The sequence below is a fragment of the Setaria viridis genome, chromosome 3, assembly GCF_005286985.2.
Source record: "Setaria viridis chromosome 3, Setaria_viridis_v4.0, whole genome shotgun sequence".
Lineage (NCBI taxonomy): Eukaryota > Viridiplantae > Streptophyta > Magnoliopsida > Poales > Poaceae > Setaria > Setaria viridis.
Genome location: NC_048265.2, coordinates 11,064,600 through 11,088,564, shown reverse-complemented (window position 1 = coordinate 11,088,564; position 23,965 = coordinate 11,064,600). Strand labels below are relative to the sequence as shown.

Below are 23,965 nucleotides of genomic sequence, written 5' to 3'. Positions count from 1 at the left end.
AATTCCCAGCACTGCTCGGTGCAGGTGCGCGCTGGACCAGCCAGCACCCGTAACGCGGTTGTCCGGTCTCCCTCCGTGTGGGTGCGCGTACGTGACGGCGTGTGCGCCACCCGCGGGGCAGCACTGGGCAGGCACGCGACGGGCCCGTGCCGCGCCCGGGCCCGGGACGTGCCCGCGCGTGCCGGCCCCGCCGCGCGGCGCCCGTTTCCTCGCGCCAAGCCAGCGGCGCCACGCGGTGACGCCGACCGGCGCGCGAGGTGGCAGTGTGGTACACACCACCTGCCGGCCGGCGCGCCCCACCCGCCGAAAGAGAGGCTCCACCTGGTCTCGCGTGGCGTTGGGCCCCCGAATACAGCCTCGCCGCGCGTTCGTCCGGCAGATCGGATGCGAACTCCCGGGTCCCGGGCGACGACGCGCCTCGCCCGCCGAAAGAGAGAGGCTCCACCTGATCTCGCGTGGCGTTGGGCCCGTGAATACACAGCCTCGCCGCGCGTTCCTCCGGCCGGCAGATCGGATGCGAACTCCCCCCGGCTGGGCAAGCGGCCGGATAGATCCACGTACACGGTAGACGGTAGACGGTACACAAAAGTATACAGGTTCGGGACAAAAAAAAAGGTATGATAGTTCCGGGAGTACTCACCTGTACCGTGCGCACGTGTTGGAATGCATGCGTGATTCACGCTTCGCCTGACGGGGTATTCGAGAGTCAAAGGATCGTCACTCATCAGGTCCAGGCCAGGTGCCAGCAAGGCATGCAGAGAACGCCTGCTTCTCCACTCTTCTATGCAACCCAGGGGCCGGGCGATACGATATCTCTTTTGTTCGTAGGCAGGCAGGCCGTGAGAAGCTCTCGAGATCAGGTCATGGGCTCATGGCCGTAGGGTTCGCACCTGTCAGCTATCGTCGTTGTCGCCTTCACTGTCATCGTCCACTTTTGCCGCCGTCGTCCTTTTCGTAGTCCGACAGCGACCGAATCGGCCGGACTAATGCTGCACCCACGATCGCATAGTAGTGGGTCAGTTTGGTTTGCTTGATCTGTTGATCATATCGAAATTCACAAGCAAGCGAGTGACCCGACCATTTCTGATATACACAGTATGACCCACTGTCTCCTGCACTGGCCGCCATGGCCGAATGGAAACTACTCTCTCTCTCTCTCTCTCATCAGCTCGTTGTTCTGTAGTCTAATGGATTTATGTATGTGCTATATTCCGGGGTGGACGAGATCACGACACGCAGGGTGGGGAGAGCTAGCACTGTACCCACCCACTACCGTACCCACGCACGCCGTCAGAATACTCAAATGATCTCCCTCCTACAATCTGGCGGTGCATATAGTAGTTTACTGTCTGAACTGAGATCACCATGCCGGGTAGTGCAAACAAGAACTCGTAGTTAGTTAACTCGACCAGTGTTAGTGTAGTTAACTACTTAAGTACACACCCACCCTTTGGGAGCGTGGAGGGGCAACAGGAGGGCCCTTTGCTCTGATTGCTTGTTCCATTCTGGGAATAATTTTTACTATATCTTTCATGCACGCTAACCTCCCCGAAATTAAAGAGACCCAAGTTCTGAAATGTTGACTGCGAGGCTCGTCGTCGGACGCAGAGCTCGATCGACAGAGACCGCGCAGATACAATTACAATCGCATGCTCGCGTTGCTCGGATTTGGAATGATGGTTGCGTGTAGCGCCTAGATCAGGTAATGACTCCGCACTTAACTAATCTCGTTGTCAACGTCTCACGCGATCTAGTACTATATCAGCAGCGAACGGATTTAGACAAATTGTCTATCGGAGACATCGTTCCGCGGCATGCGATTTTCTAAGCGGCCTGCGGCACGCCGTCTCCTACGACGACCGACGCATGCAGCTGGAACGAGCTGACGTGGCACCGGGAGGGGGCCACGTGTGCATGGGCTGCATGAATTTGCACCAATGGGCAGCCACGGGCCCACGGCACGTCCACTCGATTTGTGGTTTTCTTTAACCTTTTTGGGTGGCCGAGGATCTCGTAGTTGCAACTTGGAGCCACCAGGTGCATCGCGTCGAAATGATCGTTAGAGCTAGGACATTGCGCTATGCCTTTGTGTATTTGCCTTGTTTAGTTGCTCTCAATTTGGGTGTCCAAAATTACTGTTGTAGCACTGTAGCACACTGTAGCGTTTCGTTTGTATTTGTGAATTATTGTCCAAATATTGACTAATTAGGCTCAAAAGATTCGTCTCACAAAGTACAACAAAACTGTGCAATTAGTTTTTGATTTCGTCTACATTTAGTACTCCATGCATGTACCGCAAGTTTGATGTGACGGAGAATCTTCTTTTTGCATAGTGTCAAAATTGGGAGTTTGGTGTAACTAAACAAGGCCTTGTGTCTCAAGTCCGAACTGCTTTCAGGGTCGTCGCTCGTCGGTCAGAAATGATGACAGGTGCATGCTTTGATTATGCGTGTCAGCATGTCTGCAACTCTGCATGGCTAGGTCATCCTTGATTGTTCAAGCTAATCCTTTCTTAGCTAGACAGGTAGAGGTAGTAGTACAAATGTACGATCCGATTCAGCCAAAGAACGCCCAAGGTGCCGTATCTGTAACACCTTCCCAAGCTACGCTCTACCTGGTGCGAAGAAAAGTCAAACATGCGCCCTACCTTAAAATAGAATCCCACTGGAAAGTGAGCAGAGGCACTCAGGCACCCACCAGATCACCACCAAGCGGCGCACGCAGAAGCAGAGCCAGAAGTTCGAAAAGAAGCAGAGCCAGAGCCCACAGCGCCCACCCGCGCCGCCCGGCGGCGGCCGCGAGCATATAGCCCACGGAAACCAACAAATCAACCAGTAAAAGAAAAACAAAAAAAAAATTAGCCGAGCGAGCGAGTGAGCGAGCGGAGAAATTCCGCAGCAGGGGGAGCATGGCGACGCCGATGGCCGGGGAGGGCCCGATCGCGGCGGCGATCCCGCGGTCCCCTCCGCCGCCGGACGCGGGCGGCGCGGGCGGGTCGGCGGCCCAGGCGCCCGTCCTCATCTTCGTCTACTTCCACAAGGCGATCCGCGCGGAGCTGGAGCGGATGCACGCCGCCGCGGTGCGGCTCGCGACGACGACGGGGCGCGCGGGCGGGGGCGAGGGCGAGGGCGTGGCGGCGCTCGAGGCGCGCTGCCGCTTCCTCTTCGCCGTCTACAGGCACCACTGCCACGCCGAGGACGCGGTACGTGCGGCCCGTGCCAAGCGGCGGCCGGAGATTCTCCTGACTCTCGTTGCATTTCTGTTTCGCGCTGCTTTGGTACTGAGATCGTTGGCGGCTGCCGGCTGCCACTGAGGCCGCCGGTGTGTGAGCTCGCGGAATTGTGGTGATTGGGAGTTTGGGACTGGGGGAGGGAGTCTGTGCTTGCGAAGTTGTCACATAGGTTCGGAGGATTTGGCTCGGGTTGGGATTGAATTGCGGTTACATCGGCATGATCTGAAAATGGGTGGAGTTTACAAGCGCAGCTATTTGGCTGTGCGATTTGGTTATTCTCAAGCGCGTAGTCTGAGGCGCGTGTACGTGTACGGCGCATGTGACTGTAAACAATCAGCTGCTGTGTGGCACCATGTGCAGGATTCTACTGTAACTGCGATGACAACGTCTGGTCATGCGTTAAGCTAATATACCACCCTGAGAGCATCTGACTTGTTTGGTTCCATCTAGGATCACATGTTTCATAGTACTTGCTAGAGTAGCATAGCCAATGTGACTTGCTTACAAGTGGAGTATACTGAATTTGTTTTTAAGTCGTTCCTCTTAGAAGCTGGTAGTCTGGACCAAGTGAAGACTGCAATCCAAAAAATGAACTGGTAGCAAACAAGTTTGTCATTTGCGATGACAGCTATTCCTGATTGGCTAAGCCTATTATATGCAAATTGTTCAAAACATGGGCCTTACACTTTTTTTAGTGTAGTTTAATTGCTGAGTTTTGTAAAAGCCCAGAGATCAGTACATTTCTGGACATTTATAGGCTGATGTAAGCTTACTGTGATGCAGAATGATTATGGAGCATTTGGGGTATAAGATTTTTGTATTGGTGATTGCAGGTTATTTTTCCAGCACTTGATATTCGAGTGAAAAATGTCGCAGGGACATATTCTCTTGAACACAAAGGAGAAAATGATCTGTTTGCACATCTGTTCGCTCTGCTACAGCTAGATGTGCAGAATGACGATGCTATCCGGAGGGAACTTGCATCCTGTACTGGAGCAATTCAAACGTCTGTAACCCAACATATGTCCAAGGAAGAAGAACAGGTTTTCCCATCTCCCTGCTTATTTTGTCCTGGCTTCTGTGCGTATTTTAATTACATACTGAAATAAAACTAGCAGGCCTTCAGTTTCTCCATTGCCAGCTGTATAAGATGTGTCTACATGTTCTAGTCTAATAAGGAATTTGTCAACCTTTTAGTTGCTCTTGTCACATCTGTAATAGTACTGTTGTAATCGAACAACATGATTCTCTACGCGTTTTAGGAAAACATCTATAATTGTATAATCGACTCCCATCTGTAGTTCTAAACATTTTACTGAGCAACAAGCTAAACATGATGAGGCACTTTTAGTAACTTCACAATTTGCATCTTAAATATGTGCTAGTAGCTAAGGTACTTCTAGAAAACATTTTTCTAAGCAACTCTAGCAGTCTCGAGTAGACTTGGTTGAAGTGTTTTTTAACAGTCTGGAAAATCAGAATGGGGTAAATATCGATTTACACTTACACTAAAGAGAAGTGTCTCCTTGAACTTCTACAAATTCTATGTAACTTTTTAGATTATGTACTCGATCACAATTCCTCACCCGGTGGTCATTTAATTAAAGCATATTTGAATTATGCTCTATTCAGTATTTCAGTGTCCTTCTGAGTTCAGACCACCTCTATTATTGTCCTATACTTCCAGCATAGGCCATATAATGCTGTTGTCTAATCTTCTGAGAACTTTGCAGGTCTTCCCATTGCTCGTCAAGAAGTTTTCGCACGAAGAGCAAGCCAATTTAGTTTGGCAGTTCTTATGCAGTTTCCCAGTGAACATGATGGCAGACTTCCTTCCATGGATTTCTGCTTCTGTTTCACCTGATGATAATCAAGATATTCTTGACTGCCTACGTAAAATAGTTCCTGAAGAAAAACTCCTCCAAGAGGTCCTCATGATTATGGCATCATGCATCTTGCTTTCCATTTATAAAGCTGTTGGTGTCTCTCACTTAATTTAGTTTTTTACTTTGTGAAGATTGTATTCTCATGGATTGGAGGGAAATCATTCAGAACAATAGCACAAGATTTCAGTGATCCTTATTTAAAAAGCAGTTTTACATGTGAGTGTAGCTCTGATCAAGCAGATAAACATACATGCTCACTTGAACACTCTAAAATTGGAAAGAGGAAGTCGACAGAATCTAGTCAGCTTGCCACACATCCAATTGATGAAATTCTGTATTGGCACAATGCTATTCGGAGAGAATTGAGTGATATAGCAGAAGAGGCAAAAAGGATCCAGCAGTCTGGAGACTTTTCTGACATAGCAGACTTTAATACGAGGCTGCAATTTATTGCAGATGTGTGCATTTTCCACAGGTATGACACTTTGAATCTCAACTCACGTGAATCTTCTTCAAAAACCTTTTGCATAAAATTGATAATTGATACTTTATCAGCTGCACATTATTGCTTACATGTGATGTGACAACACATTGTTAGTGCTCTGACGCTTTAGCCGCAACAGTGCTGCTGTGAAGATGTGAACATACTACTAGTACTAGCCATATGCTAGAATATGTTCTTTATTTGCTGTGCTTAGAATATAGATTATCTTTTTGTTCAAAGCACTTGGTGTTTGAGATCCAACTAAAGTTTTTTTTTGTGCTATCAAGTTTAGTGTTTTTATCTTGATTTATGTATTTTCATCAGTTGCATTTTCATTGATCTGCAGTATTGCCGAGGATCAAGTTATATTCCCAGCAGTGGATGGTGAATTGTCGTTTGTGCAGGAGCATGCTGAAGAAGAGCGGCGCTTTAATAAATTTAGGAGTTTAATTGAACAAATCCAAATATCAGGAGCCAGATCAACTGTAGTGGATTTTTATTGTGAATTATGTTCACAAGCTGACGAAATTATGCAGAAAATTGAGAGCCACTTCAGTGATGAGGAAGCAAAGGTTAGTTTAGTACTAAAGAAGCAGTACTGTTCTATCAATCAGAATATTAACCTTACTTGCCCAACAGATTCTCAAATCTTGTTTACCTTTATTACCCAGGTACTTCCTAAAGCTAGGATAAATTTCTCTCCAGAGAAACAAAGGAAACTTTTATATAAGAGTCTATGTGTCATGCCACTAAAGCTACTGGAACATGTTCTACCATGGTTTGTAGCGAAGCTCAATGATGCAGAAGCGGCGTCTTTTCTTCAGAATATGCAATTGGCAGGTATCTGTATTTTACCTTCCTACTTCTCTATTGAATAATACAATAGTTTTGCAAAGCCTTTCCTAATTTTTATTTTTTACTGATAATGCATCACAGCACCTTCCTCTGAAACTTCATTGGTCACCCTTCTCTCCGGCTGGGCATGCAAAGGTCGTTTGGAGGACACATCCAATCCTGGAAAGTTCATATGCTTGACATCAGGAGCAGTGAGCTATGCATTGGATGGAAATGATCTCAAAACATGCCAGTCATTCTGTCCATGTTATGCGAGTAACAGTCGAGCTTTTTCTAGACCAGTCAAACGAGCAAGTCAAGGAGAATCTAGCACCAATATTAACAGAAGTCGCTGCTCCCAAAATGCTGATACTGAAGCATCCCCGAACAACAAACCCTGTTACATTCCAAGGTTAAGAGTAGAAAGTAGCTACCTCGGTGTTAATTCACTTACCCCTGGAAAATCCTTTCGCTCTCTGCCTTACAATTATTCTGCACCTTCATTATATTCAAGCCTTTTCTCATGGGAGACAGATGCGCCATTTTCTGGCCCAGATAACATTTGTAGGCCGATCGATACCATATTCAAATTTCATAAGGCAATTCGCAAGGACTTGGAATTTTTAGATGTGGAATCTGGAAAGCTTATTGAGGGGAATGAATCTTGCCTTCGCCAATTCATCGGAAGGTTTCGTTTACTGTGGGGTCTATATAGAGCACACAGCAATGCTGAAGATGAGATTGTATTTCCTGCTCTTGAATCGAAGGAGACACTGCACAATGTCAGCCATTCATACACTCTTGATCACAAGCAGGAAGAAGAATTGTTCCAAGATATATCCACTGTCCTATCTGAACTTTCACAACTACATGACAGTTTGAGCGACCCCCTTGATGTTGAAGCTGGAACAAATCATATTTCAAATAATGAGATTGATTGGGCTAGAAAGCGTAATGAACTTTTGACAAAGCTTCAAGGATTATGCAAATCTATCCGGGTCACCTTGTCGAATCACGTTCACAGAGAAGAACTTGAGTTGTGGCCATTGTTTGATAAACATTTTTCTGTAGACGAGCAGGATAAGATTATCGGTCGTATAATCGGAACTACTGGTGCTGAGGTTCTGCAGTCAATGTTACCTTGGGTCACGTCAGCACTTAGTCTAGAGGAACAGAACAAGATGCTGGATACATGGAAGCAAGCAACTCGGAACACAATGTTCGATGAATGGCTAAATGAATGGTGGAAGGGGCCTTCAACTTCATCTGACTCATCAGATATGGCTTCTGCTCCTTCAGAAGGTTGGTTCAGTTAGTTTTCCTCTCCTCCAGAATGGTGCAAGGAACTTCTACTTCACTGAGATATTTTTTCTCTGGCCTTGTAGAAAGTCATCTTCAGGAGAATCTTGAACAGAATGACCAGATGTTTAGGCCTGGTTGGAAGGACATCTTCCGAATGAACCAGAGTGAGCTTGAGGCTGAGATACGAAAGGTCTCTCAAGATTCTACTCTTGATCCAAGGAGGAAGGCCTATCTGATCCAGAATCTCATGACCAGGTTTGTTTTTTTTAAATACAGTAAATAAGTCGGTACAGCTGTTATGTATATTTCTAATTTTGTAATTTCAGCCGTTGGATAGCTGCTCAGCAGAAATCACCACAACCAAGTGCCGAAGAACATAATGGATGTACACAACTACCTGGTTGTGTTCCTTCATACCGAGACCCAGAGAAACAAATATTTGGTTGTGAGCATTACAAACGAAACTGCAAGCTTGTTGCTGCCTGCTGCAATAAGCTATTCACGTGCAGATTCTGTCATGATAAAGTTAGTGACCATTCAATGGACAGGTAACTTAATTACAACCACTCATTTTGTCTTCCACACTTTTCCTTCTGAGGGAGGCTTATGTACTTCTTATGCTAGTAGAATCTCAAGGATTTCTTTTTAGCATCGAGCTACCAATATCAAATAAGCATGTAGTTACATGAAAATAATTGTTTGTGGTGCTGCTATGGAGTGCTTTCCTTGTGAGATGAACTGTTTCTCTCGTTGAACTTTCCAATCACCCCCCCCCCCCCCCCCCCCCCCGCCCCTAAATAGTGCGGTGGTAAAGTGCCCAGGTACAGTGCTGCATGTCGTGCACCCACCTCCCTGGACTGTAACAGTGCAGATGAGTGTGTGCCGCCAATGAAGCTAGCACGTGTGAGGTTCCTGCCTGCTTTCTAGGGTTCGGTGTGCCCCTGTCTTTAAGACAGTCAAGGGAGGATATTCTCTCCCCCTTGATTGAGCGTTTTTTCTATATATTTGTATACTGGGACTGCCTTTTCTGTGATAAGATCTGCTGTTGTTAGAACTTAGAAATCTGTCACAACTCACAAGGCCAAAAAAACAATATATTTCTCTGATAACTTAAGATCTGCTGATTGTTAGAACTTGGAACTCTGTTACAAGGCAAGAAAAAAGGCAATATATTTAGCTTACTTTGTGGAGCTGCTGTTTGTAGGAAAGCAGTGGTGGAGATGATGTGCATGCAATGCCTGAATGTTCAACCGGTTGGTCCAAATTGCCAAACCCCTTCTTGCAATGGACTGTCCATGGCAAAATATTATTGTAGCATATGCAAGTTTTTTGACGATGAAAGGTAATACAGTGCAGATTTGCATTTTAGTTCCTTCTGCAGTATTCAATCCTTGTCTTTGTAGGTTGGGTACATTTCTCCCATAAATTCGTTGGTGGCTCAGTTTTTGTCATTATCTTTTGGAAGAATGTTGTTTTATTTCTTGGCATCGAACATATGGATGCTGATTTTATTATCCTCCTATTGCCGTATTCTACTTATGAACTGTAAATAGCCCTGCGCATTTTCCTCTAAAATCAGCTTCATGCATCAGTTCAAGCCACTAAAGTAGTTAGCTGTGAGAGTATTATGTTATGTGCCATTTTCAGTTTATTTACTTTGTTGCATTGTTACTTGAAGTTTGTTGATTGATGTGGTTCATCTTTGTGATATTTAGACGCTCCTAATTCTGGGTTGTTTCTCAGGAGTGTCTACCATTGTCCTTTTTGTAACTTGTGTCGTCTTGGGAATGGATTGGGCAATGATTTCTTTCATTGCATGAAGTGCAATTGTTGCCTTGGCATAAAGATGATAGAACACAGATGCCGGGAAAAGATGCTAGAGATGAACTGTCCAATTTGCTGCGACTTTCTGTTCACATCAAGTGCACCAGTTAAAGGTCTTCCTTGTGGCCATTTCATGCATTCAGCTTGCTTTCAGGTAATGACAATCTATCAGTATTCTCATTTACTACTACTAGTACTTTTAGATGACATATAATAAATATTATAAGCTATTATTTAGATTAGGGAGAACAATCAATAATATTTTCTATTTTTTGCTTTCCTTTATGTGTTATTTTCTTAATGCTTATGACATCATATAATTTAAATAGTACATAATACATTAATGAGCATTGGTTGTTATGATTGGGTAGTGAGACCAATACATTTTTTATAGTGCATACTATGCTTTAAAATTGGTAATAAGTACAATGACAATAAAAAAAGGAAAATCACTATGTTTCATGTCGTCTCATCGGTACTTCCCAATGTAGCAGATATCAATCAAATTTGAGTATATGAGCATGTGGGAGGCCCGTATTTTGGAACTCAACCATGTAGATATCTACATTGAAAATGGATATTGTTAGCCCACCTATAAATGAATAATTAGCAACATACTTGAATATGAGATGTTCATATTTACCTGCAATAGGTTCCCTACATTGTAGTCCATGTTTTATGTCTCTCGTCAATTTCTTCATGTTATCTTGAAACATTGTACTGTTGATGTCAGGTAGTGGTCTTTGACCTTCTCCTTCCTTAACACATAAATGACACAAATAGTTTAGGGTGTTGAACAGAATGGCATGTCATCATAGCATCTTGGTAGTTTTGTCCCCTGTAAATAGTGCGCCCTTGTAAAGGAGACGATAATATTATCCTCTTTCCAACATGTCCATCTCTTGTGTCTTCTTCTACGAATGTTTTTTTCTTGGTAAAAGAGTCGTCAGTGTTTACCTCTTCATTTTCAGTAGTTATTGTGTAGCCTCTGTATGAGTTGTCTTCTACTTCCTTCAAATAATCAAAAAGAAAATAAATTTACGTCAGAATTTGTTTCATCGATACAGTAAACTTATCAAATAGTAAGGATTCAAAAGAAAAGGTGCAATAAAATACTTAGTAATAATGAAAATGTGTTACCTTTTTGACACTTTGCATGTCAATTCTTGAACTGCTCTTTTCTGTTGGAAAAATATCTTTGGAACAGTATAATCAGGTCAAAAACTTGTCAAGTTGTACTAGGTCATTCTGAACTGAAAAATCAATGTTTGTCCACTTATCTGCTGATTCATTAATTACCATTTGTGCTTCCTTGTCAAAAAGTACACAAGTTGCAACTGCTGTTGGATCACTTATTTAAAGCTGATATTGTTCTCCTTTTAGAAATAGCAGTACTATAATAAGATTGTAAAGTACTAAATAATTTACCGTGCTTTAGGTTCAGCTCTCTTGTCACATTTATTGCAATAGTAGTGATCAAACTTCTTTTCAAGTTGCTTCTTACAATCGCCTCTACTACATGAGTTGTAGTACAAACCAAAATGTTGCATTAGTTTCATTTATTGTTGCTTCAATGGTAAATATCTTATCTTGTAAGTAGAAACAATACCATCAGTATGTATGTAAGTCTTTAAACAGGATAGTCTATAATGAACAAACTAACGCATACCTGATTTGATGTGTCAAACAATATCGAATTCAATTCTTCTAAAGTTCTTCTGTTGTATTGCATTTGGTCTTCCAATGTCCCTTTTAGATGGTCCTCAATATGAATCTCTCTTTGATAATATTATCAATTGAACTAATGTTTTTTTCATACAAAAGAATTTATCATGTTAGAGTGCATGCTACATAGCTTAAAATAGAAAAACAAATATCTAAATTTGTTTTACCTATCGTGTGCATCCTTAGTTTCAGGAATAGGTAGATCTACATAAACTTTTGCTGCATTGGTTGATGATATTGAATACCCTGAGAAAATATCAATGATTTATTTTCTTAGGAGGTTAGTTTGTTGAATGAAAAATATTGAATAGCTCATATTAAATGATGACTCACTGCCGAATTTCCTCACAGTTGTAGATGTTATTGCGATGACATGGGATTTGTCCTATCATCAACCTCCTCAACTTTGTCTCCTCAAAATCTAACTTTAACTTCATGGTCACTGCAAATTTAAAATTTTGTATTTAAATATATGTATTTAAATATCTGACTGCAAATTAAATTGTTTGGAGGCGCACTATAGAAGATATGTTGAGTTCAACAGAAGTTCTGTAGCATGCATGTAAATATTGAAAGTTTTATAGCTGTTTTGGATGAGAGAAAAGTGAATTAACTTCCTACTCGATCAGGAGCACAATATCAAGGATTTTGGTCAATTCGAAGTCATCTATACCTAGCACGCAGCAGGCCAAACAATAAACAAATGGTTTAGTAGGCGTAACACATGCCATGAAAAATTAATCTAATTGTAAAAGGGAAATTAAACAAATTAATCTCCTTCTCACGTGAGATTTGAAAGGTCTAAAAGGTTCCCTGCTGTAGCACTTGAACCTTCAATAGGAATAACAGTTCAGAGGCAAGTTGATCGTACCTTTCTGTTGAATAGCAGCAGGGCCTAGTTCTGTTGATGAAAGTAGCAGGGTTGATGAAGCAGTACATGTTTAGGGAAAGACAGCACTTCTCTTTTTATATACATGTAAGAGTATCTAATTTGTTAGTTGTATTAGCTAACAACCCTATAGGATAGATTGTTTTATGATTTAAATATGGGAGAGAGATTGAAGGCAAGAGATTACGCACGTACGTATCTAGTTTGTTTGTTAGTTGTATTAGCTAAAGATCCTTTAACGATAGACTCTTTTTATGATTTAAATATGGGAGAGAGATAAGAGATTAATTGCGTCACATATGACCGGCAGGACAGGATAGTTAGACGATTTTTTATTTATTTCAAGCAAAGAGATTTATCATGTAAGGTGTGACCGGCAGATCGTTTAGATTTAATTTTTTCTATAGTGTCATATGTAGGTAATTTAGACATAGATATAGGGGTTATTTTTTTAATTCTTCGTAATGGTATAGGTGGGTAATTTTAGAAACAGAGTACATCCAACGGCTATTAAAATCTTACTATTACTAATTGATGGCCGGATGTTTTGCTTTTTTTGAGAATTTCTAGAATTTCTCTCTTTTTCTACCGTGTTTACCTAGGAATCCTAGGTGGCTTCACCTGTAGTAATAGTAAGATGGCTGAAGTAAATGCTGTTCTGACAGATTCAATTTCAGGCATATACTTGTACCCACTACACATGTCCAATCTGCTGCAAATCCTTGGGGGATATGACGGTAAACTACACCACTTAAGCTGAAAGAGTTATTTTTCATTTACCATTTGGTTTGCTCTGCCACTGAAAGTCCATAGAAATACTATTCTTGTGCTTTCTTTCTCCAAATTAATCTGAGGATGCCAAGAATCTTGTGGGGTTAAAGTGTGTTCCATTTTGAAAAATAAATAAATAGAAGGGCCAAGAAGCAGGCTTTCATCTATTATAAGCTGGCCGCGCTATGCTCTCCTTGCTCGTACCTATGCAGAAAGCGATGTTTCTTTTTATTTCCTTCTTTTTCTGAGAAAGAGAAAGCACTGTTTCTTATTTGGAGCAGCAGCAAGCCTGCTTAGACAGCCTTAGAGGTTTCCTTTGGAGGAGTAAATTCCTTAGTGCTTTCTCTTGGCATCTCGAGCATCTCGAGAGGCGGTATTGTAAGTTGGTAGCTAATGCAACCTTTCGTTTTCTGAAGGTGTATTTTGGCATGCTTGACGGTTTGCTGGCTGCAGAGGAGCTTCCTGAGGAATACCGGGACCGGTGTCAGGTAAGCTATTTATCCTATTTCCAGTTTAATCATTTCGTACATCTCATGTGTGTTTATTTACAAACGTTGCGTGACTGTCCCAGGATATACTGTGTAACGACTGTGAGAGAAAAGGTAGATCACGGTTCCATTGGCTCTACCACAAGTGTGGCTTCTGTGGCTCGTACAACACCAGGGTTATCAAGACCGATACGGTAGAGTGTTCTACATCAAACTAACCAGGCGAGACTTTTTTCCCTCTGCGAGTTTCGTACTCTGTAATTTCGTTTCCGCGATTCATTTGTACATATATATTTTACGGGGCGAGAAACCTTGCTTGTAGCTGTGATAACTTAAGCAATAGCACATTCATTTCATAGCCGCATTGGCATGGGTTACTGATGGGTGGCAGCGTACGCACCGTCACTCTGGCTCGCCGCTTGCTCTGTCCGCTCGATAGCCTCCACTGGCCACTGCGGATCGGCATCGGTCATGGCAACACGTGCTGCTGCCACGAGAACGGGGCGGCGAGGGTGCGCCCGTGGTGACGAGACGAGACGAACCAGACCGAATCTGCCCAGCCGAGCTTGAACCTTGGCTCGACACATTGATCAGACAATCAGTACGTGCCTGACGCGCGCAACGACGTGGTCCATGGCCCGTGGGATCCGACGCATTCATTGTTCTTCCCTTTTCCGAGCGAGGTGCCCTGAATTCCTCGTCTTGATCTCTACGTACTTCTCTAGCAAGCGGCACCGCACGGCACGACGCGGGTGCGTCTTGATTATTCTCACCCGATCTGATGAGGCCCCAACCTACTTTGCCTGTGGCCGTACGAGCGGAGAAGGTGAGGAGCGGAGTCAGCATGCGCTGCAGGCTAACGATATGCATGCTGCCCTGACGATCTTACCGGACAATCGCTTTGCCAACGTTGACGCAGCTTGGCAGGGAGACACTCAGACACAGACACAGGCCGGGTATTACAGCACAGCAAAATAGAAGTAATTAAGGAATCATATACCACTATGAAGTCACTAACGCCTGAACATGTCAAGCCCGATCTCGTTCAGTAGCTCCTGGACCAAATCCTGCTCGATCTGGGCTCCGATCTGGAGCGCTTCAAGCATGGAACCCATGCCGGCCTCCACCGCGCGCTCGACCTCGCTCACGGCCAGTTCGTCCAAGCCCCGCCCAGCCATGTCGCTGTACCTCGCAATCTCCTTCCTGACCTCCGCAGCTAGCCTCTCCTCGGTGCAGATCAGACCGAGCCTTGTGAACGACCTGTAACCCGAGTCACAGAGCTGGGTACACATCGAGTCCAGGCAGTCCCATACGAAATCGAGCGCGAGGTTCCTTAGCGAGCTCGCTTCCTTGGCCTTGATGGAGTTGAGATCCTGCTTGGAGCCTGGCGTCAAGGTGGACAGAGCAGACTCGATGGTCCGGAGGAGGAATGTCTTGGATGGTTCCTTTGATTCACGTCGAGTACAAGAGCGAACGTTTGTTAGCAGCAGTTCAACGGTTGTTGTAACCTGCCCAGGGTGTTTCAGCTTGCTGTCTTGGACTTCCGGTTGGAGCGGTTGAGCATCACGCTGGCCAAAAATTGGATCAGAAAACCTGGAGTTTTTCTCGGTAGGTGTATCTTGCATGCTAGCAGCTGGTGTACATGTCTCCGTTGGATGGCTATCAGTGAAGGTGGTTTCTGTAGGCATAGTTGACGACAAGAAACAGTCACAACACAACTCAAAATTGCATAACGTATCTATCAGGATGTTGCATGTTATAACATGATAATGCCACGCACAAAGTAAGGTAACATGATTGGTGTTCTTTAGTGTAAATTATGTTGGTTGACCAAGATTGTAAAAATGAAGGGAAAATGACTAGTTACATATAAACAACATAGCGATATTTTTTTGTCAATCCACTAAATAGGTTGTTTCGTTACCTGCAGTACTGAGTGGAACACCAGGAATGAAGGCGTCATCTGCATATGTAGATTGAAGAATAGATGTAGTGCTTTTTTTATTGCTGGCTCTGGATATCAGTGGAGATGGACTGCAACCTTTTGCATTAGCCTGTAGACGGTAGCCGGTAAAGAATTTTTCTGTTAGACTAAAATTATAGTGCTGTTTTCATGAAAATTATCTCGGTGTTATACGTGGTTTAGAACAAGAAGGGACAAAATTTCTGACCTCATGCTTCTTATTATGAGTTTCATGCAACCGGACTGGTTTAGAAGGGCCTCTGAACTGATATGTCACAGTATGCACTGAATTGCGCTGCCACAGCTGTGCATCACTTAAAGATTCATCTGTAACAGGTACAGCCCCCTTCTTTTCGAACAAAGAAGAGACTACTCTACCACCAGGAATTTCTCTATTTTTCAACTCATCTTGGTTAAAGAAGACCGATTCTGCGGTCTCCAGACTTGATATGCCTTCTAAAACATCCTTGAAAACTATTCCTCTCTGAGGATATGTATTTTGACGGTCTCTACGAGAGTGTCTCCTAGGGCAAGCACCAACTGGAGATCCCTGAACAGCAGTACCAGTTCTTGTACCATTATCACTACACAAAGAAGTAGCATCAAATTTTACTGGTGAACTGGAGGTGAAAGAAATGATGCCTGATTTCTTGTTATCCCTTGAAATGCTGCATGACACTGACTGTCTCTGGAAATCATTCCTTGCACAGTTTTGACTGGCAGACTTCGGCTTCTCACTGACCAGTCCTGCTCCTTTTGCAAGTATCATGTCTTTCTCCATAGCTTTCGGTGTTACAGTCTTTAACTTCAGCTTGTTAGAGGTATCACTATGCAGGCTGCTGCTTTGACGACCTTTTGTGGCCATGTTCTTGTTCTCTGCTCTAGTATTTGACTCACCAATTCTATCCAATTCCTTTCTTTTTGACCTCAAAGATTTACTGTCAGTCATCCTTTTGTTCAGAGAAATGAAGTTCTGAGCTGTGTTTGTCGCATTTTGCTCCCCAGTTCTATGTTTATTCCTTTGGACCATACATCCTGGATCTGCCTCTCTACAAGCTACTGGTAGTGTATTCTGCTTCAGGTTGTTTTGCTTAAGAGGGCCACGACAAGCGCTCTCCTGGGACATATTCCTCGGCGGATTTTTTCGAGCATCTTGATTTGTAACAGCAACACAATTGGAGGTCCTCTTTGCACTGTCCTCAAACCCAGCCTTCTCACTCGAGCTAATGAGCAGGTGCTTACCATTTCCTTCAGGTTGAATTTGACACGGTACATTCTGATCTGACCTCCTAAACGGAATGCTCTTTCTACCAGTATCCTCTTCGGTCCACTTATTAGAAGTCGAGTTGTTGAGAGGTGTCGCTCCTATGTTGGGAGCGCCTAATCTTTGCGCATCAGCACCAGACATATCTCTTAAGAATTGATCAGACACGTTACGTAAGACAGCAGAAGTACCGGGCAAACCATCATCACTACTGCATGGATACTCCAAATATGCATGCCGCCGTGAGAGACGGCGATTCCTGGACTGCAACCCAGGCTCCAGAACCTTGACTGCTGCTTCAATCAGCCGAGCCTTGTTCCTGCTGGACATTGACCTTGGGCTCTTAACAGGTGATGCCACCTTGTGTGCATGCCTTCGTGGCCACAATGGCCGTGTATCAGCATTGAACAGACTTCCATTGTCCTGCCGCCGATCATCTATCACCTGCCCTGTCTTCTGTTGCTTCTTAGGCAATGTGTATATGCTCCGAGATGTACTGGACCAGTCTTGAGGGCCTGAATTCCGGTGGTCGCCGAACTCGGCGGAGTCTGTGGCTTTGATCGACCGTTGATGGTTCACTGCCGGCATCGAACTGAGACCCATCAGCCGGGCTACCACTCCTGGAGCACACATTTCATTCTCACCGCAGTTTCTGTCTTGGCCAGGCTGTGGATAGTGACTGATACCATTGCCTTCAATTTTGCTTCTTGAGTAATCTGGAGAATCAAGCTGAAGGAGAAGAACATGGATGAGTTAGAGATGTTGGGAAAAAACAAATAAAAAATGGCTTGGGAGAAGAGGAAATTGACTTTCCAGGCATAATTTTTTGCTGAAAACAAAGGTCCCAGAATATATTAGAGGCAGTTCATCACAATTTCAGGACTAGAACTCCAAAGCAAAACTGCAGTTCCATCCCCATCCCTCCCCCCCCCCCCCCCCCCCCCCCCCCAAAAAAAAAAAAAAAAATCTGATGAAGAAAAAGAAAGAGGGGATTTTGTGCCTTACCAAAAGGGGCCTCATCTTGGCCGCCGCCGTCTTCTCGCCGCCGCCCGCCTGTCTCCCAGGCGAGAACTTGGTTGCGCGCACTGAAACACCGAAGAATACGAAAGCTGACGAACAGCGGCAGATTCGCACAGTTGCGCGAAAGGGGGGGAAATGATTTGTGCACGGCAAGAACAATGCAGTTTCGTTGCAATCTCACCTGGGGGAAGCAGCTTGCTCTTCTTGGAGGACGAGGAGAAGAGCTTCCTCCTGGCGAACATCTGGAACAGCGCCGCCACGCACGACGGCGCCGGCTTCTGCCGCTCGGCGATCGCCAGGCTGCTGCCGCCGGCGCTGGGCGCGGAGGCGCCGCCGCTGCCGCTCTTCATGTCTCCACAGTCCACGCCCACAAGAAGAATTCAAACTCAATTCTCCTCTCGACTTGTACTGTAATGCATATCCTCCTTTTGAATCTCGGATGCCTCCTCACTCTCGCACATACTTACAAAGCCCAAAATAAATGCAAGAAACAAAAAACGGGGGGCCTTGAAGCAGTGGCTGCAAATTTCTCTCTCCTAAAGTGTTAACCGCTACCTCCAATTCCTCCTGAATCTTGACGGGATAACTAAATGCCCAAAAGATCATGCCTTGGTCACATCCCATGAACAACCGTGGACAAATGCTAGAGAACAAAATAGAAGGGAAGCCACTGCTGGAACTCTTGCCCAGAGATGACTGCTGAACTGTAATTCATCTCCAAGGCCTATGAACTCTTCCTAAACCAAATCCTATATCAAACAAAATAAAAACTGGTATAGTGATCCGGAGCAAGAGGGCAGATGATCCTAGACTTCCTAGTGTTGGAATCGGGCGACTGGAGAACTCAGAGGAGGGGTCGAGGGGAGAGATAGAGAGGAGAGGACTTGGTCTTGGGGCCTTGGGGGGCGGTTATGCAGGCTTTCTTGGCACTGTTGTCTCTACTTGGCTGTTGCAGATAGGAAGCGACGTCTCAAGACTGTTCTTGTTTGTTTCTTTGCGTGTGACTAGCCCTGTCAGCGTCGGAATCTTTGTGTGCTGACATCGTTGGGTTTTGTTCGTTTGCTTGGCACGTCTAGCTGTATTTCCGTTTGAGTTTCGCCGGAGTTTTGGACTGGTCTAAAGCCTAACCCTGATCCAAAGTTCCAAAACTTCGAAGTCGTTAGTGTCCTCCGTAATACGGTTCAAGAGGTTAAGAAAAACAACGCTTAGGATGAAGTTGGAGTGAAAAGATACAGTATCTTTTAATAGAAACTTGAGTAGAATCTAAGGGAGGACAGAAAAGTGAAACTTTGCTTGTAATGCGAGATAGCATCAGTAACTACTGACATGTCGATGGTAACAATCTACTCGCAAAAGCTCCAAGCTGGTGCTACTATATCATTATAGGGGGCAATTAGAGTGACTGTGCTCAGATGCCCGAGACACATTCGGCGATGGTGCATCTACCTTCGGTTGTATGTTGGGCTGCCGGCTTTTGTCTAGCTAGCTAACCGAAGAGTGAGGTCAAAGCAAAGAGAAGGTTGTTGCTGCCGTATACGGGCATGTCTCGTACTCCTCGTAACTGAACTACTACACACGTATACATGGCCACCTGCTAGCTCTTCAATTTACTATGCTCTGGAGTCTGGAGTCAAGAGAACGGTAACCGGGAAGTAGGATGGCGCTTATTGACGAGACGCTCTTGATTTGAAATTTGAAACTTTTCAAATGCCTAGTGTTCCGCGGCGACAGAATAAAATGGTATATCAGACGACAACAATGACGAAAAGGACATTTTATTTTTGTTCTTGAGACAGCCAGCCTGGAGTGCTGAGCCCACTGATAGATATGCATATACTATATTCCAGGATCAAGTCTGCAAGTGTACAAAGATATATTCCAGGATCCGGGTCAAATGCAGCTTCATATTCTAATTCTAGTAAGCATGTCTTTTGGCCGGACATTCTTGGGCCCAACGTTGACTAATAGCAATTTAATAACAAGGATTAGCACATAAACTGCCACTGATACCTGGACCGTTCAGTCAAACACTAAGTACAGATAGTCTAAAAACTCTGATGCACATTTGGACATTTGGTTCAGCTCCTTTCTAGGATCCTATCCTAGTCTTGTTTAGTTCACCCCCAACTTCCAACTTTGACACTATGCAAAAAGAAGATTCCCCATCACATCAAACTTGCGGTACATGCATGGAGTACTAAATGTAGATGAAATTAAAAACTAATTGCACAGTTTTGTTGTACTTTGCGAGACGAATCTTTTGAGCCTAATTAGTCAATGTTTGAACAATAATTCACAAATACAAACGAAACGCTACATTGTGCTACAGTGCTGTAACAGTAATTTGACACCTCCAAACTTTGGCAACTAAACAAGCCCTGCTGTCCTGTTCAATGGCGGAGTACCGAGAGTACGAGTACCATGTACGAGCACAGAGCCCTGCGGACACTGTTTGAGTGAGCCACACCACAGCCTGGCCGTGGCCGGTGGCCTGGCTCGCTCAACACGAGTACCGTACCGTACCACCAGCCTTGTGACCCTGACACCTTGCCTATGGGCTATGGCTATGCTTGGCCTGGCCCAACCCTTTGTCAACGGGGACACCTGGTCCCACCTGCAGAGGCACCTGTCGAGTAAACTGCTGTCCTGTCCATGTGCATGCATGCGTGATGCGTCCTCTCCTTGATTTGGCACAGCATAATCACACGCTTTGGATCGTAACTGTGCGGGGATTAAATGGCAAATCATTGTGGTCGTCGTTGCTGGAAATGGGAAAGACGGAGGTGTCGAGGCCAACTCAGAATTGGGCTGGGCGGGGCCGGGGGCGGCATCGAACCGACACGGCCACGGGACAACACATATCAGTTCGGTACAGTGAAATGACCAGAAACCAAAGTGATCGTTCGCTTAACTACCCTCCGGTGTCCCTTTTTTTACCGTCCTATCTATAGTCCTGTACACTGATTGATCGTACTGACACAGAGCCCCCCTGAACTGCCGTTCGAATCTGATAACGAGAGTAATCCGATCTCAAATGAGGGAAAGTACAGCATGCACGCGTGCGTGCGTGTACAGGGAGCACCACCTGGATGACCGTGCACCGAAAAGGCGAGTGGTTGCAGGCTCGCCGCTGCCACCTGCCCCCGCGCCCACCGCCACTGGCGACCCCGCCCGCATGGCCGCATCCATCCAACGGTGGCAGCCAGCCCGCGGGCGGGCGCGGCCGCTGGGGCGCATGCACGGCTGACCAGCGCCCAGCGGTGTCGGTGCCAGTGCCAGTGGCGCTTTCCACCCGTACTGTACCATGCCCGTGTGGTCCGATCCTGAACCTGAGAAGCCATGATTGGTGCCCTGCCGCCGGCATCGACGACTACAACTTTTTTACGAAAAGAACAAGAGTAAATTGCACTTACATGTGCAAATTGATTCACGAAACTTGTAAAATGTTCAATCTAGCACGATAACTTGATAGTATAAAAGGCTTAATTTAGTAGAATAACTTGGCAAATTGTTGCATCCGCAATCCAAATGTTATAACAAGTAACATATTTGCTGCCAGGCGCATTTTAGGACCCCTTCCATTGCCCCTTTTAGGGCTGCTGCACCATCTAGGGCAGCAAGGATCACATCTACGCATGATGGTGCTAGTGGCTCTCAAGGAAGGTATAAGCCTCCCTCCCCACTTCGCAAGATGTTCAACTTCTTTACGAACATGTGCAACTCTATAAACACCAAGTTACATAAGGAGAGGCAAAAGAGAGAAAAAGACACCATATGGCGCAAGCAAATGCAAGAGCTCAACATGCCAAACAATCCTCCCTCTCTTATTGGTTCCGATGGTCAAGAAAATGAGCCGGCGGAGATAATTGAACAGCAGTGGGAGAATGCTCAATCCGTTGACTATTGGGGTAGAACATTTGGCTACTATAATCCCACATTTGGTGGTATGAACAGTGGTGGTGGTTCTTCTTCCGGGGACTCTTTTCTTGGTACAACCACTCCTCAGCCCTCCACTGGCGATCCAAATATCCCAGGAGATGCAGCACATCAGCTTGCTTCAATGATCTTTGGATTTCCACAAAATCCTCCTCCTCCTCTTTTTGGTGGCCCGAGTGGCAATGATGGTGATGGGTAGCTCCATGTTGGTCCAACTAAAGACAAGAAGCTAAAAGAAGCCCTCAGGATGCTTTTGTGGTGATGGATGATAAAGGGGGAGAAGAAGTGAAGGATTAAAGCTTCGGTCCAGTTTCGGTCAGTTACTGTCTGGAAAAAACGGAGGTTCCGATTTTCCAGAACCAGATGTTCCGTTTTCTGGCTGTTGAATGCAACAGCTCCTGTAATAAATTCGATCTTAGCTCTTGTGGACTTGAGGATTAATGTAATGTGTGCCACTACGTGTGTTGAAGATATTTAAGCTTTGTAAGACTCTGTTGCATGTTAGTGTGGTTTTATTGGTTGATGATTGTGTTTGGTTAGTGTTGTTAAGTAGAAAATGAAGTTCCAATTTTCCAGAACCGGAGGTTCCGGTTTTGGCCTGGCAGACAGCACCACTTTCTCTTATTTTATTTGTTTGATGAAATATTTGTTGCATGCATCACGTGTTATTTGTTCACACACTTGTTTTGCACCCCACAGATGTTGAGATTTAGGGGGAGTACCATGTTTGTCTTGAAAATGTGCATATTGGCATTTTAGACCAAATTTGATGAAAAAAAAATTTATGCACATGTTGAGGGGGAGCTCTATCTAAGTCTCAGCACTCAAAAGCTTTATTGATATATTTTTTGTAAGTTTTAATCAAGGTTGTCATCAATCACCAAAAAGGGGGAGATTGAAAGAGCATCCAAACCCCTAGTGATTTTTGGTGAGTTGAATGACAATATGATTAAAGGTCTAATGAACTTGTTAAGTCTATGAGCAGGTGTAATGCTATTGATGAATAATCTTTGTGGGAAAGATTGTACTAAATGGATCATGTAGTAAAAAGAACAAGTGTGGTATATGACATTGTTCATCTAAGCATGGAAAGCAAGCAATGATTTACAAGATTGCTTGAGTTAAAGATGAATGTCATGATAAGGAATATTATGTGAATCCCATGATGGTTATGTGTGATATGTGACAAGCAAATTGAAGTAAAAATAGAAACATGATGGCATTGGAATATTAGTTGGTCTCTAAATAAAATGAGACCGGAAGTTCCAGTTTTTAGGTAGTTAGTTTTATTCCGCTGCTTAAGGCGTGTGTCTCCTATTTTCGGAGATTCCGGAGATTTCTTCGGAGATTCTGTAACTTGCGGAATCTCTGGAAGTATTTCTGGAATAATCCGCAAGTCGCTGATAAACTTCTTTTAAGTGGTGACGATTGCAGGTTATACCTATTCACCCCCCTTTAGGCGACATCAAGATTCTTTTAGTCTCTCTTATGAACTTTAGTCTTTTCGGTAATGCCTATGACATAATTCTAACATTTGATTCAATTTTAAGTAATGAACAAATAAGTTATGTACACAATTGAGAAGCAACATGTTGGTCATGATTAACGATTTTTATTGATAAAAAATAAGAATTATTGATCAGAAGAAAATTCACATATTGATCTACTTTGCTTAATATGTTGTGTTGTAGAGTTTGGACTATAGGTGGACCAAGTTGCCAAGTTATTGCACTAAATTAAGCATTTTACAAGTTGTTGGACCAATTTGCACCCACCTATCAAGTTATTGTACTAAATTGAGCATTTTACAAATTGTTGGACTAATTTGCACCCACCTGATAAGTTGTTGTATGATGAGTGCAATTTACTCAAAGAACAATGTAAAACTTCGGTTGCACTTTACCCTTTCACCTCTGAGATGACAACACAAGATGTGTTTTTTTGCAACGATGAACGGGAGCCGATAGCATGTGTGTGGAGTTCACTGTGGACCGCACGTAATCCCATCCCATGGAGCGTTTCGGAAGCGGAAAACAGAAGTGCAGTGGCCAACAGGCAACAACAACCGAGGCACCGAGCGTCGATGCAAAAGGTGGTTCTGGCATACCGACACGTGTGACGGATGATTGACGACTGGTACGAACTTGCCTATAGAGTCGAGATGGGAGTCCTGTGGACCCACCCGCTCTTGTGGGGATGGACGAACAAGGTTTGGTCCAGTTTTCCCTCGATGAAGTGCGCGCAGGTGCCGCAGCGGCGTATCCGTCGTTTACGTGTCCCATCACTGTCCCTATCTATCTTTTTTTTCTCAAATTTAGAAATCCAAAATAAAGAATTTAATGCAAAC

The 23,965-nt window shown here is 44.4% G+C and overlaps 2 protein-coding genes across 3 annotated transcripts; one reads left to right on the top strand and one right to left on the bottom strand.

Annotated features, from left to right (window-relative positions):
- The first annotated feature begins 2,698 nt into the window (after positions 1–2,698).
- Positions 2,699–13,793, top strand: LOC117848844 (zinc finger protein BRUTUS). Of its 2 annotated transcripts, none has more exons than XM_034730402.2 (14): positions 2,699–3,202; positions 4,066–4,275; positions 4,966–5,160; positions 5,250–5,593; positions 5,949–6,174; positions 6,274–6,442; positions 6,539–7,738; positions 7,822–7,993; positions 8,065–8,286; positions 8,943–9,080; positions 9,482–9,716; positions 12,842–12,913; positions 13,364–13,435; positions 13,519–13,793. In XM_034730402.2, exons 1-14 carry the CDS (start codon positions 2,909–2,911, stop codon positions 13,651–13,653), a joined length of 3,684 nt encoding a protein of 1,227 aa, XP_034586293.1. In that variant the 5' UTR covers positions 2,699–2,908; the 3' UTR covers positions 13,654–13,793. The 2 variants fall into 2 exon arrangements, with proteins under 2 accessions (XP_034586293.1, XP_034586294.1); XM_034730403.2 differs by having other exon boundaries at positions 2,701–3,202; positions 12,854–12,913.
- Positions 13,794–14,392: 599 nt separating this feature from the next.
- On the bottom strand, positions 14,393–18,743 carry LOC117848845 (uncharacterized). The gene is made up of 5 exons (XM_034730404.2): positions 17,864–18,743; positions 17,668–17,747; positions 15,607–17,391; positions 15,360–15,489; positions 14,393–15,113 (listed from the first exon to the last, which is right to left on the bottom strand). Exons 1-5 carry the CDS (start codon positions 18,030–18,032, stop codon positions 14,449–14,451), a joined length of 2,829 nt encoding a protein of 942 aa, XP_034586295.1. The 5' UTR covers positions 18,033–18,743; the 3' UTR covers positions 14,393–14,448.
- Between the last annotated feature and the right edge of the window lie 5,222 nt (positions 18,744–23,965).